Source organism: Gallinula chloropus (genome assembly GCF_964237585.1).
Source record: "Gallinula chloropus genome assembly, chromosome: 3".
NCBI lineage: Eukaryota > Metazoa > Chordata > Aves > Gruiformes > Rallidae > Gallinula > Gallinula chloropus.
Genome location: NC_140087.1, coordinates 85,035,837 through 85,050,343, shown reverse-complemented (window position 1 = coordinate 85,050,343; position 14,507 = coordinate 85,035,837). Strand labels below are relative to the sequence as shown.

The 14,507-nt window shown below is 49.2% G+C and overlaps 1 protein-coding gene across 1 annotated transcript in view; it reads left to right on the top strand.

The window, feature by feature from the left end:
* Positions 1-14,213, top strand: part of ANAPC1 (anaphase promoting complex subunit 1) — a gene marked incomplete at its 5' end in the record, with an annotated part of 33,907 nt that extends 19,694 nt beyond the window's left edge. Inside the window, 22 exons of the mRNA XM_084262066.1 lie at positions 1,175-1,293; positions 1,730-2,001; positions 2,758-2,992; positions 3,907-3,998; positions 4,166-4,300; positions 4,447-4,529; positions 4,676-4,754; positions 5,353-5,427; positions 6,065-6,141; positions 6,230-6,320; positions 6,413-6,466; positions 6,769-6,962; positions 7,300-7,386; positions 7,917-8,034; positions 8,805-8,882; positions 9,273-9,340; positions 10,758-10,896; positions 11,299-11,385; positions 11,929-12,024; positions 12,305-12,503; positions 12,921-13,055; positions 13,887-14,213. Coding sequence (XP_084118192.1) covers positions 1,175-1,293; positions 1,730-2,001; positions 2,758-2,992; positions 3,907-3,998; positions 4,166-4,300; positions 4,447-4,529; positions 4,676-4,754; positions 5,353-5,427; positions 6,065-6,141; positions 6,230-6,320; positions 6,413-6,466; positions 6,769-6,962; positions 7,300-7,386; positions 7,917-8,034; positions 8,805-8,882; positions 9,273-9,340; positions 10,758-10,896; positions 11,299-11,385; positions 11,929-12,024; positions 12,305-12,503; positions 12,921-13,055; positions 13,887-14,002 — 2,629 coding nt within the window. The 3' untranslated portion in view covers positions 14,003-14,213. The remainder of the gene's footprint in view (positions 1-1,174; positions 1,294-1,729; positions 2,002-2,757; positions 2,993-3,906; positions 3,999-4,165; positions 4,301-4,446; positions 4,530-4,675; positions 4,755-5,352; positions 5,428-6,064; positions 6,142-6,229; positions 6,321-6,412; positions 6,467-6,768; positions 6,963-7,299; positions 7,387-7,916; positions 8,035-8,804; positions 8,883-9,272; positions 9,341-10,757; positions 10,897-11,298; positions 11,386-11,928; positions 12,025-12,304; positions 12,504-12,920; positions 13,056-13,886) is intronic.
* Between the last annotated feature and the right edge of the window lie 294 nt (positions 14,214-14,507).

Here is a 14,507-nt window from a genome sequence, read left to right as displayed (position 1 = left end):
ATCAGTTAGGGTTTGCAAGCAGATTGTAGCAGGGTTTCTTCTGGCCTGAAAAGTGTGAAATGTGAACAGGACCCACTGCTTGGAGAAGACATCTCTGTACAGACCAAAGCATTGTCCATCCCCTGCCTGAAGCTGCTGAGCCCTTTGGTCAGGGCTGATGTTAGGTCTAAGCTTGAGTCCAGGAACTAATGAATTAGGGGAATCAACTTTTTAAAAGGGCAGACAATGGCAGGACAAGGGGGGATGGATTAAAACTAAAGGAGGGAAGGTTTAAATTAGGTATTAGGGGGAAGCTCTTTACAGAGAGAGTGGTGAGGGGCTGGAACAGGCTGCCCTGTGTAGGTGCCTCCTCCCTGGAGGTGTTCAAGGCCAGGTTGGATGGGGCCCTGGGCAACCTTGTGTAGCTCCAGGCCTGGAGGTTGGTGGCCCTGCCTGTGGCAGGGGGTTGGAGCTCTCTGATCCTTGGGGTTCCTTCCAACCCAGACCATTCTATGATTCTATGAATCCCCCAGAAAGCAAATTCCCTGAACCATCCATCTCTCAAAACTTCCTGCTGGAGCCATTATATGTTTAAGTGGCCTCAAATCAAAAGCAGCATCCTGCTGCTTTGTTCACTTATTTTGGGGGTGTTAAAAGCATCTGCTTCAAAAAACAAAAGAACAAGCAAACTCCAGACCCTGGTTTCCATGCCAAGCAGCTGAGTAATCTAACAAGTCTCAAAGTGCTTCCAGAGTAAATTGTAGAGAATTGTGGTCAGCATTCTTGGAAGCACAACATTAGTTCTGCACACGGGTTTGTTACTAGAGGAGGTCACTAGTCATAGCAAGATCCTGTATGGCAATCAGCTTTGTTTTGCTTTCTCCTTTCACCTGGTTTGTGGTAGGGCTACCACATTGTCTGGAGCATGGATTTCTTTACCCAGCACCTAGTTTTAAGGGGAAAATAGAGACAAGTTTCAGCTGATGTCAGCTGATCTTGGGGATCAATCTTGTAAGGACCAAAGATGGGGTTCAAAAATTTAACCTATTAAAGGAAAAAAAAGGCAGTTGTCATGCTGTGTGATGGCTAGGGAAGAGCAGTCTGTCCCCTGCCCCTTGTCTGTACAGTTTGTATTATTTGGAGAATTATCTTTATTGAGTAACTGGCTTGTTTTCCTCTGTCCTCTGCCCAACAGGCTGCTGCAGCTGTGCCAGCGCACCATGGCGCTGCCCGTTGGGCGGGGGATGTTCACCTTGTTCTCCTACCATCCCGTTCCCACGGAGCAGTTGCCCATCCCTAAGCTGAACCTAACTGGTAAGAGCTGCTTTTGGTGGTCAGCCCCTTTCTTTCTGAACCACTTGTAGCTTTCATAGCACCTTCTGTGCCTCTCTGCACCAAGCTCTGAAGCTTGAGTGCTTTTCGCGAAGCAGTAGCTCTCTGGTTTGAATCTGTCACTTCCTATCCTGTTACTGGGCCAATGTTCTTGCCTGGTACTGAGGTTTTACATCAGGTATGTTCTGAGAAACAGGGAGAAGTGAAATCAATTGCCTAAAATGCAGTTCATCAGCGTTGGTGTGGTGTTGGACACAAACAAACTGCTGGCTTATCTGCCGTGCCATGCTTCTGTCTTCTGACACGTGGGACCAGCAGTGTTACCTAGTTTGTTCCCTGGGCACCCTACTGAACTGAGAGCTGTTTCTGAAGGGGTTTGCCTTCACCTAATTGCTTCTAACGATTCTGTCGTGGGCAGGCCGTGCTCCTCCCAGGAACACCACTGTGGACCTGAACAGTGGGAACATCGATGTGCCTCCCAACATGGCATGCTGGGCCAGCTTCCACAACGGGGTAGCTGCTGGCCTGAAGATAGCACCTGCCTCACAGATAGACTCTGCTTGGATTGTCTATAACAAGCCCAAAATTGCTGAGCTGGCTAATGAGTATGCTGGCTTCCTCATGGCTCTGGGGCTCAACGGGCACCTCACGAAGCTTGCCACGCTCAATATACACGACTACCTAACAAAGGTGAGGAGAGGCAGAAGAACATCCATGGGAATTGAGTTCCTTCAGCGAAACAAAGGACAGCCAGCAGATCTCTTTGCAACTCTGAATTGGGAGTTGCCTGGTGTGGGGGAATATCAGAGTCACTGTGCTTGTGTTTGTAGTGCAGGACTTTGTTTAAAATGTTTTCAGTGGTTTTATCACTAAATCATTGCATGTTTCTCACAGCTCTTTGGGACAAGGGAGTGCTCTGAGTTCAAAACATTCCTGTTATTAATCTTTGTCATTAGAGACTCAGGATTTGATGGACTTTGCATTGAAGGGCTGAAAGTTCTATGTGCTCTTGAGATTTCACCTTCAATCTTAAGAAGGTGTAAATAGATAATTACTGTCAAACATAAACACCAGGAAATGATGTGGTGGCCTGGGGAGCGGGATTGATAAACACCTACCAAGGAGACAGATTGTGTCGCTTCAAAGCAAAAGCTTCAGGTTGTTTTTAGACCAACCGAAGTCCTTCAGGGTTGGTGTTTTGGGGGATTTGTTTTGGTAACCAAACATTTATGTGTTATAACCATACTTAGTATTTCATGGTATGAGAATTCCAGTTCGGGGTGAAGCCTGCCTCTGCAGTGAGGTGGTATGTTTGGGACGTGCCTGTGGTGGCTGGCCCTTGTTTGCAAGAAGGGCTGAATGGAAATGGTTTAGCTGCTCTGTCCTCCATCTCCCTTCTGAACACAGCTGCTTTCTTTGACCACTGGTACCTGTCACCTCTCTCAGGGCCATGAGATGACGAGCATCGGCCTGTTACTCGGCGTTTCTGCTGCCAAGCTGGGCACGATGGACATGGCCATCACACGCCTCCTGAGCATCCACATACCGGCCCTGCTGCCACCAACATCGACAGAGCTGGATGTCCCCCACAACGTACAGGTGGCTGCTGTGATAGGAATAGGCCTTGTCTACCAGGGCACTGCGCATAGGCACACAGCTGAGGTTCTACTGGCTGAAATAGGTAGGTGCTGACACTGGGAGAAGCGGGATGTGGGCTGGGAGAGTCACAACTCTGATGTGCATTGCATCAGGAAGCTGAGAATTTTAACATTCCTTTGAACTGCACATCAGCCACCACAGCATTTGCCTCTGCTTCTCCAAACCTCCCCTGTTTTCAGAGAAACAGAGGTTGCTGTGGCCTGTGTGCTTACATAGCATGAAACAACCATTGAGTCTAGTAGGAGAAATGCAGCAGCATTGTTGCCCAACCTCTGTACTTTCTTGCATCTGCAAGTTTTGTCTGATGGGAGCTGCTCTGGGGTTTCTGGAGTTGCCAGCTTCTGGGTGGAAGGACTTGTGGTAACTGCACACTCTTCCTACGAAGAGAGACTGAGGGAGCTGGGCTTGTTCAGCCTGGAGAAGAGAAGGCTGCGGGGGGGACCTCATTGTAGCCTTCCAGTACCTGAAGGGAGCATACAAACAGGAGAGAATCAGCTTTTTAAAAGGGTAGACAATGGCAGGAGAAGGGGGAATGGATTAAAGCTAAAGAAAGGAAGGTTTAAATTTGGTATTAGGGGAAGTTTTTTACACAGAGTGGTGAGGGGCTGGAACAGACTGCCCAGAGATGGGGTGGGTGCCCCATTCCTAGGGGTGTTCAGGGCCAGGTTGGATGGGGTCCTGGGCAGCCTTGTGTAGCTCCAGGCCTGGAGGTTGGTGGCACTGCCTGTGGCAGGGGGTTGGAGCTGTGTGGTCCTTGGGGTCCCTTCCAACCCAGACTATTCCATGATTCTATGCTTTCTGAGACCCTTCCTTGAGAAGGGACAGATTTTTAGCTATTCCTTTGGCCTGATTTCATTAGGAACATGGTACTTAATTAAACCATGTTTGCTTAGCTTGCATTTTAAAAGATGAATGTCACTGGTGTGTTTCCTCCAGGACGTCCCCCGGGACCAGAGATGGAGTACTGCACTGACAGAGAGTCCTACTCGCTCGCCTCTGGACTAGCCCTAGGCATGGTCTGCCTGGGGGTAAGTGCCTCTCTGCCTCAACTGCAACTAGCAGGAGAGTCATTACATATTGGAGTGGGGCAGTAAGAACTCTTTCATCTTTGACTGCCAACTGCTTTTGGCCAAAAGCGTTTCTCCCCTCGTAGGAAGGCAGTTCTGTATCACTTCCTCTCCTCTTCATTCCCCAGCACGGCAGTAACCTGATCGGCATGTCTGACCTCAACGTCCCCGAGCAGCTCTACCAGTACATGGTTGGGGGTCACAGGCGGTTCCAAGCAGGGATGCACAGAGAGAAGCACAAGTCCCCCAGCTACCAAATCAAGGTACGTCTCCATGGCTTCTGCTCCTTTAAGCTGAGAAGAGTAGTAGTTTGGGGTCAGAGGTGTTTGTCTCCAACACCAAGCGAATATGGAAGGGTGCCTGTGTCCCTGCAAGCTGCTGCCTGACAGCACACACCTTGTTTTCACAGGAGGGAGACACCATAAACGTGGACGTTACGTGTCCGGGGGCCACGCTTGCGCTTGCGATGATCTACCTGAAGACCAACAACAGGTATTAACTAACCTTTTATTAATTGCTTAGTGGTGGCAGTTCAAACTGCTGGATGCCATCGTTGGCTCTGCTTTGTGTGGCTCACTCAGTTTGGGGCATTGCTGGGATGTGCCCTGGAAACACTGTCCCTTCCCTGTGCTCTGCAGATCCATCGCTGACTGGCTGCAAGCGCCAGATACCATGTATCTGCTGGACTTTGTGAAACCAGAGTTCCTTCTGCTGAGGGTAAGGCTGTTCTGATTCATTTCTCAGTCTGCTTAATAGTATGGAAGTTCTGTACTTAGAATTTTTTAACCTCTTCATGCAGCCCTTGTGTCATGCGGAATCCTTCAAACAGTTGGTAACCCTTTGCTTGCCAACCAAACTCATGCCTTCAATCAGATTCTGCTTGCAGTAAGGCAGCTTGCTTGTGGTGCAGCTCTAGAGACAGAATTTCTTGAGAAGTATTTCAATGATACATTTTATGTGGGACATTAAATGTTTGGGTAGACTTTTCTGGTCTTTCCAAATTAATTTCACAGATAAAAATGAATGTTCCTCCTTGGCATCTAAGTACATCATGAGTTTGCACCTCAGTTTACTGCCTGAAGGTACCAACCTCATATGGATTTATTCTGCAGTTCTTTCTTCTGCAAGCAGAAGCTTAAAATAAAAGCTGTTTTGTCATTTCTGATAGGAAGGCTGCAGAGCAGTGGAGGACCTACTAGTGGGGAGCTGGATTGTCTGTGTTTCTAGATGCAGTTCCTGCATTTCAAAATGCCACTTGTTTGTGGAGCTTCTTTGTTTTCTAACTTACATTGTGGCTTTCTTGCTTTCTTCCCAGACCCTGGCTCGATGCCTGATCTTGTGGGATGACATCTTGCCCAACTCCAAGTGGGTGAATAGCAATGTGCCTCAGGTAGGTGCTCATGTTTGATGTGCTCACCTCCCAGTTTTACATCCTGAATGAGACCATTCCATCATGTGAACTGCACAAAGAAATGCACACTCGTCGTGCTCACGTGATGATGTACCGTTGTGATGGCTACACTGGGGTGCTGGACCATTACGTGAGCACTGAGGACTTAGTCCTACCATTCCAGAGAGGACTGAGGAGGAATGCAACTGTTCAAGGCATAAGAAAAGAGGGAGAAAGGTGTTAAAACCCACACACACACTGACCAAGTAAGCAGCCAGGTGCAAAACATCTCTGAGGACACTTCAGCTGAACATGGATTTATCTATCAGGCATGCAGGGTGCTGATGGGCTGCAGAGCCTCTCAGGGTCTTATCCTGCTCTGTTTTCCATCCTATTTGAATGTGTGCAGTAACATCACACTTCTGAAACGGGCTTGCTGTTTTAGAAGTCGTTAAGGGCTGCGTGGTGCGTCCCTTTTGGATCAGAAGTAGGGAGTGACAGTGTGTGGAAGGAAGAACAGCACTTGTGCAGCAGACCTGTTTTGTGCTGCTTCCGAACCCTCTGTGCCAGCATTTCAGGTAATGATTCACTTTCACCCAGGATTGATTTTTCCATCTCTTACTGCCTTTTTTGGTAGATCATAAGAGAGAACAGTATATCTCTGCAAGCAACAGAGCTGCCTTCCTCTGAAGACCTGAGTTTAGAAACGCTGGCGTAAGTGACGTGCAGAAAATGGGAGGGTTTGATGGGTGCTCAGAAACAGAGAAATATTTAGTCATTTCCTGTTGATGTTGCTCATTAGGCAAGCTCATGTCTACATCATTGCTGGAGCCTGTTTGTCACTGGGATTTCGATTTGCTGGTTCAGAAAACCTGGCAGCATTTAAGTGCTTGGTAGGAGGCTTTTATTTTTTCCCCTTGCATTTCCCCAGAACTGGAACTTACCTCTTGTGTCTATATTTAGTGTGTGTTTCTTTTCTTTCCAGTACAAATACGCCACAGATTTCCTGAAGTGTTTGTCAGCACCAACAGCCTCCATAGTAAGTCGTTGCTTGTTTTCTCTGAATGAAGAGGGGCCTTTGTTGTGTCATGTACTTCAATAACCCTCACCAAAACTACTGGAAATAAACCCATCCCTTTTCCTCTTCTGTATTTCTGACTACTTGTAGTATGAGGTAGGGTTGTGAATCATTGTTTGGAGGGACTTTGCTGGTTCTCTGCTCTCCCTCTTTCCATGAAACGTGTTTTTCAGTCTCTGGGGTGGAAGGTGGTGTGTTAGACTGACCAGAAGCGTGTGTCTGAGCACAGGAGTGTAACACTGCCTTCCCCATTCCACTCAAAGACAGGTCACTACAACCTAGAAACATGCCTGAGTGTCTTGCTGCTGTCTCTTGCCATGGTGATGGCTGGCTCTGGAAACCTCAAGGTCCTTCAGCTGTGCCGTTTCATGCACAAGAAGACGGGTGGAGAGATGAACTATGGGTTCCACCTGGCCCACCACATGGCTCTGGGGCTCCTCTTTCTGGGTGGAGGAAGGTAACTTGCCGTTCCCAAAGGCAGGCTTGTTGTTCTTGCACCTCTCCTGCCAAAACCTGAGCAGTTCAAAGTTTACTTGGTTGTCTTTTTTTAAATCTTGGAAGTAAAAGTCCTGCTGGCCTCCAGGTGCCACATTACCTACATGCCATGGGAGTGTTTCTGGCTTGGGTTTATTCCCCAGCACTGGGTTTCTTTCCTACCACCACACACTTGTTTTTCTGCGGTAGGAGAATGCTTGTAGCTTCCTTACCTGTGTGGATTTCCCTTCCAGCATGTTTTCAACACCTGTGTTGGTGTTCAGTTAGCAGCAAAACTAATCGATGATGTTTCCCCACAGGTACTCCCTGAGCACTTCAAACTCTTCCATTGCTGCTCTCCTCTGTGCTCTGTACCCTCACTTCCCTGTTCACAGCACGGACAATCGGTAAGGGTTTCCTAGGCTTCCTATTTCCTTAAGATCCATCATCCTCTTACAGAAGAGGTTCTTTGAAGGCAAATGACATGGAGTTTTTACCTAGGTGCTCCCTAAATAAAGTTTTTAGAAGTTTTTAAAAGGGGAAAAAAACCCAAACCCCAACAAAACAACCAACCAAAACCAGAGGAAATAAGTGATGATACAAGGTGGTGGTGGTGGTGATCTTTGATGGGTGAGGATGTGGAAGCAGGTTTCCTGAGGATCTGCGCTGTGCTCCCGTGGTGTTTGCTCAGCTGAAGAGATTATCACACAAGATGTGCCTGTTTTACTCAGTGTTAGTTAATATTCATTAAGGCTGGTTCAGTTAACTAACTCATAAGTATTAGAAAAAATAAACAACCCCCCCCCCCCAACCCCACTATGACCTTTCCACAGCTTTAGCTGACAGCTGTGTGTGGTTACCGAGCTGGTGTAGGTGGTTTTGGGGAGTGCTCCCTGCCTGTACAACGCAATGTTGAACTCCTTACCCCCTCACACAGGTACCACCTCCAGGCTTTGCGTCACTTGTACGTGCTGGCAGCAGAGCCCAGGCTCTTAACACCCGTTGACGTGGACTCCAACACCCCTTGTTACGCGCTGATAGAGGTGACGTACAAGGTAACATCCCTGGGAGGCAGGAGGGAGGGAAGGCCCTCCAGGAGGTGTGGGAGAGCAGCTGAAGGCTGTGCTTTACTAGAGCTGTTTCCACCGTTGTGGCCAGCAGCCTTGGGTTTGTTCTTGGGTTGTGGTGGAGATGAGCCAGACTCTACGCAGTTAACCGAAGGGCTGTCCTCAGCCCACTCATGCCTTTGGAGGTGACATCAAAGCACACACAAGCAGCATAGAGGGCAAGTAAAAGGCACCACAGAGACTTTAAATGCTTATGTGTGTGATTATGGGAGGAATTTGAAAGCGCAGAGGTGCTTGGACCCATCTTTGGTTTCCAAAGCCTTCTCCTGATGCCACCGGAGCAGTTGATTCCATGTTTCTCCTTGAGTGTCCTGTGGGGAAGTCTCCTTTCTGCAGGACTGGCTTTGTACTGACTTATGTGAGGCTGGTAATGATGATGAAAGGGGCTGAAGAAATTGGGATTTCAGGGGCAGCATGAATCCCTTCCATTGAAGTGTGTCGGACTCACACAAGTGTGAGGTGTGGAGCCATCCAGGGGAAATGCCCCTGTCCTTGAGGCTCGTGTTCCCTGACCCTAAGGGCAGTGCTGAGTCAGGTGTTGACTCAGAAGCCAGGAACAGAAACTGCCTGGGCCCTGCCAGCAGGGTTGGTGCAGGTGAGCTGCGGGGTTGGGGTTGGTGCAGGTGAGCTGCACACTTCCTTTCTTTTCACATGGAAATGAGTTGCACTAACACACAAATACTGGTGATATTTTGAAGGGCACGCAGTGGTACGCAGAAGCCACTGAGGAGCTGATGGCACCCACGCTGCTTCCAGAGCTTCACTTACTGAAGCAGGTAAAGGAGGTCTCCATTTTAACACAGTCTTTAATCACCCAGACTTAATGATTTGTTTGATGCCCTGTCCAACTTTCCCCAGGGTCTGGACAGCGCTGTCCCCTTGTAATGGCTGTGAGGGCACATGGTGCTGAATTGCACTGCGTGCTTCTCTCTGCTCTTGATCATAAAACTATACTCAAGATCTGGTGTGGTGGGGAGTGCCCCACACCAAAAAGCTTTGCTGTGGGAGAGCCAGAGCTTGGCACTCTTCTGAGTTTTTGGGGTGGGTGACACTGTAAAAGGGCATGTGCCCTTGTAACAGCCCCAGAGGAGCTGTGGGCTTCTGCAGAGAACTCCTGATCTCATGATTCTGGTTATATCTAGTAATAAAAACGCCTCCATTGACAGATCAGAGTGAAGGGACCCCGGTACTGGGAATTACTCATAGACTTAAGCAAGGGAACGAATCATCTGAAGTAAGTATTCTTTATAACACTTGGCTCAATGACCTTGTAGTAATATTTTTCTCTCTTTCTCTTTTTTTTTTTTTTTAAACCTCCCCTACTTGTAACACCTACAGTTTGGAAAGAGCCTGGTTTTGATCGGCTCGCTGACAGCACTTCAGGGTGAAGAAAGAAACTGCGTAGTTGGTTTCACCTATTGATGTGAATAATTCATGCAAAAACAGGGCAGGGGAAAACCTGATATTAAAAACCACAGATATTGGCAGTGGGATGGAGCAGTACCAGAAACTACCTGCAACTCATGGTTTTAGTTTGGTTTTGAGTGGCTGTGATGTCACATTTCCCAGACTGTTGATAGAGGAGTTAGCTAACTGTTACTGCCTTGTGAAATACTACTCTTCTCATGTTACGTGGAGTATACAAAGTGCTGCTTACTACATCGTAACCCTGTGGGGCAACTGTGAGAAACAGCAACCTTACCGGAATGCAGTATCTGTGGGTAGAATCAGTCTCATCTCCGTGCTCAGCAGCCTATGGTGGAGCACACAACCAGCCAGCTGCATCTTTCACCAGCAACAAAGGTTTTTCTCCTTACTGTTGAGATGCAGTTCAGCACTATGATGCAGCATATATCAGTCCAGGCCTTTAAAGATAACGAGCAGGACCACGCAGTCCTGCAGCTCAGGAGGCACCTACTGATTTGATGCTCCTCCTGAGCTGAGCTTTTACCACACTTGTTTGCCCAGCAAGCCTCCCAGTGCTGCCACAGCAGAAACCAGCGTGGGTGAGTGAGCAACTCGCGCCAGATGCTGTGAATCTGTCTGCTCTCACATCATGATGTCTTGTCCCCAGCCCTTTAAAGCTGTGGGGACCTGGCTGGTGGTGTTTTGGAGATCAGTTCTCTCTCACACGTGTGTTTTCCCTGTCTTGCTGCACGTGAGTTGCTGCTGTGTTGGTACATGAAGCAGTTGGTTTCAGTATGGATAAATTAGTTATTTTAAGGATCCCAGTGCCTACACTTCATGGTGCAGCTGCAGTGGGGTAAGACTGCAGCTGCTGTGCAGTAGAGTCACTGCACACTTGTGTTTGTAGCCTTGGTCATGAGTGGTGGGTGGGGGCTTGCTGGGGAGAAAGGAATGTCTTTAAAGCTGGGCACCAGCTTGCATGGTCTTCCTTGGTGCTGGGAGCTCACTCTGGGATGAGTCTAACAAGAGCCTGGTTTGGGAGGTTAGAGTCCTCATTTCTGCAGGCTCATCCCTCTTTCATCAGATCCCTGTCTGGGGCAGAGCAGGGTTGAAGTAATGAGGACAAAGCCTGAATGAAGGTGGGTATCACCTCACAGGAGCTGCTGGAGTTGATGTTTCCCTTCACAGGTCTCTCCCTGTGGACGTGTATCAGTTTAGAGCCAGCACCCCTGTTGTTATTTCAGATCAATCCTTTCCAAGGGCGGTGTCCTGTACGTGAAGCTGAGAGCTGGGCAGCTCTCCTACAAGGAGGACCCCATGGGCTGGCGCAGCCTCCTGGCACAGACTGTTACTCACCGAAACTCTGAAGCTCGGGCGTTCAAGGTACAGCTCCAGGCTGCATTCCTGCTGGGAACGTGCCCCTGGAAAGGCTGAGGGAAGCACAGCAGTCACAGAGTGTTATTTATTTCCAGCATCTGGCTCTGCCACACAGTCTTGAGTACTGAAGTTACTTGCTTTGCTTGAGGGAAAGGAAGTCTGGTGGCTTTCAAAGGGCACGCAATGAGTTTAAGCTCAGAGCAGCTATGTGAATGTACGTTTGTTGTGGGCAGACAGGAGCGTTGGACATGTTTTGCCCATGATGTGCTCTGTCTAGGTTACAGGTTTCTAACCTGTGTGCTGGGAAAGGAAGGGTTGGGGACACATAAACTGCTGCTATGTCTGGGCAGTAAAGCCAAAAAGGTCATTTTTAAGGGCGTGCTTTAATTTGGGTTTCTTTCCTTTTAGCCAGAAGCCATTTCAGCTTTCACTTCTGATCCTGCTCTGTTTTCCTTCGCTGATTACTTCTGCAAGCCAACGGTGAACATGGGCCAGGTATGACACCTCGATGTGGACCAGCATGCTTGCTTGCCTGAACAAAAGGTGGGGAAACCCTGCCTTGAACCAAGGCACAGATCTCTGCCCTGGGAATAGGGGCCACAGGGAACATCCACAGGAATGGTTTGTAATATGGAGGCAGAAAACAGTGTTGACCCTGTAATTTGGGTTGGGTGGGGTGGGTTTTTTCCCCCTTTTGGTTCCATCATGCTTGCTGCTCATTGCCTGCACCAGTTTGTACTCATCCCTGGATGAATACAGTGAGCCTGGCTCAGTATCCTGAAGCATTTTAAGTGAAGCAGCAGGGTTGGGGGGGTTTCACACCCAGTCTGTCTGCACGGAATGGCTTGTGGGAGGGAGTAAAACTAAGCCATGTTAAGCTCAGCTTTAGTAAGCCCAAGAACAAAAGCGCACTGTGTCGTGCTGCCAGCGATCGCTGGTTCACGTAACACCAGCGCCTGGGTTAACTTCAATGGAAGGAAAGGTGAGCAAGACAGGGACCTGAAATAACCTGTCTGTTAAACATGTCTCTCCCCTCAGAAACAGGACATCCTGGACCTCTTCTCCTCAATCCTTTATGAGTGTGTTACCCAGGAGAACCCGGAGATGCTGCCCACGTACATCGCCATCGATCAGGTGGAGTGCTCGCTTTGTTGTTGTTATAGCTGTGCTGCGGCCTCAGCGCAGCATGCAGTGCCTGCTTTGTGCCAGGCTGACAGGAAGAAGGGGAGGTACCTTCATGAGCTTAGAGGGGGGTGGCAGGGAGACTTTAAGAGCAAATTGGGAATAGTTGAAGCTGGAAGGGCAGCCCTTGGTGGGAGCAGTGAGGATTCATTTATTTAATGATGGCGACAGCAGCGTTTCTTTCCTCCTCTGGTTCAGGTTCTCACAGCCCCTTGTGTTTCCCCTCTGTCAGGCTGTGAGGAGACTGGAAAGAAGAGAAATGTCTGAGACGTTTGAGCTGTGGCAGATAAAGCTGGTCTTAGAGTTCTTCAGTTCCAGAAGTCACCAGGAGAGGATGAGCAGGAACCCAAACCGAGGGCTTTTCATGAACTCCGAATTTCTGCCTGTGATGAAGTGCACTATCGACAACACCTTGGATCAGTGGCTTCAAGGTATGTATGGCAGGGAGAACTGTAATCCCACCGCCATGGTGGCCCTCTGGCCTTCCTGTCCTCTTCCTGGGCTGGCTTTTGCCTCCAGGACACTGAGAGACAGTAACCAAAGGGAGGGCACTTGCATGGTAGTGTGAAGCAGCTCATTCTCAGCTTCCCCTGTGTGGTGGGGAGCAGTCACTGAAGCACTCTGCTTGGCTGCGGTGGCAGGCGGTTCAGCTAACGTGGAAGGCTTATGTTTCCCAGGGAAAATGCATTCCCAATACCAATTTTCTAGGAGCAAGAGGTTGAGGAAGGCTTGTGAGCAAACCCCCAGCCTGTTTCAGGAGGCTTTTCCCATCAAAGTCTTGTGGCTTTACCTCTTGTTTGCCCCCCCCAAGCCCTCCCTAAGCTTCACCAGTGCCTTGTCTGTTACAGCTGGAGGTGATGTCTCTCTACATTCCTACCTGAGTGGGCAGCCCACAGAGGAATCCCAGCTGAGCATGCTGGCTTGCTTCCTCATCTACCACTCTGTCCCCACGCCAGCGCAGCTGGCGGCTGGAGGCCTGGAAGGTAAGTCAGGAGTGTGGGACAGCACTCCAAACCTTCACAGACAGAGGTTTTGGCCTTGTGAGGAGTGTATCCTGTGAATGATGTGATAGCATGCATTCCCTCAGCTCCTTTTCTTTGGTTCTTGTCTTGAGTCTGGATGGAAAAGGTAGAGACATCATGCAGGATTGAAGAAGATGGGTTTAGCCTGCATATATATATATATATAAAAAAAATATAAAATAAGCCTTGGTTCTTTCCTGACCTGCAGGCAGCAGGACCAGGCGGGCTGCAACGGGGAGAATGTTCTTCTGTTGCGCTAGCTGTATCCCAGATAACCTTTAACCTCCCTCCTGGAAGTACCTGCTCAGAGCTGCTTGCCCAGGTTTCCAGCAGCAATCTTGTTGGGGATCCATGGAAATTCTGGCACCTTCCTCCCACCCTCCATCAGCCCCAGCTGGGGATATAGCAGTCTGCCTCCCACTTGCCTGAGCTTTCTCTGATTTCCGAAGAAACACAGCTTTGAGGAGCTCTCTGGTGTGACAGGAGCGTTATGGCCTCGGGGTAGGAGCAGCCTGAGGATGTGTTGGGGTCCAAAGGCCTTTATGGCAGCCCTGGGTTTCCATGCCCCCTCTACCCCTTACACACCTCTGTTTGGGGAGTTGCTGCCTGTGACTTGGATTTGTCATTTCCTGAGTCTGGTGTGAAAACGCTTTTAGCCAGTGTCGCAATGCAGTGGCTTGTGTCAAGATACACCCTGGGCACTGGCTGCCTTGCCTCCCTCCCTTGGTGCTGCTTTGGTCCAGCAAGCAGTACCCCCATCCATGCTCATTTCTGTCTTTTCCACTTCCTCAGGCAGCACAAACTTCTCCGAGCTGCTCCTGAAGTTCAAGCAGCTGAATATGCCAGTTCGCGCCTTACTGAGGCTGGCGCCACTGCTGCTCAGAAACCCCCAGTCCATGGTGCTGTAGGTTCTGTGTTCCCAACGCCAGAGACAGCTCTGTGTGGTGTGTGCTTCTCAAACCCACCCAGGTAAAAACCTACGTCACCATTTTGTAACCTGGAGAGCAGCCTGACCTCAGAGCTCATCCCTGGATGTGGTGACTATGACCAGGAGTTATTTATCAATTGTTAGGATGAATTAAAGCTGTAAAAGCCAACTAATAATAAATCTACTTTTGTAACTAAAGGGCTGTGGTGAATTCTGAGAAGTCCTCAGACTGGAAAGCATATGTTTTCCTTGGTGCTTGTCACATCTCTGCTTGGGCTGTGCCTCACATCGCCGAGGTACCGCAGGAGGTGGGCACCCCATGAGATGCCAGACCTGCTTTCCCCCTTGGGGCTGGCACAGAGGAAGGGAGCACCGAGCCCAGTGTGCATTCTGGGAGCTGCTGTGATTCCCCAGGCTCAGGCATGTGGTAGTTATTTGGGGGTTTCTTTTGGCCTTGGGGACCACCATGTATATCTCTTGGGTAA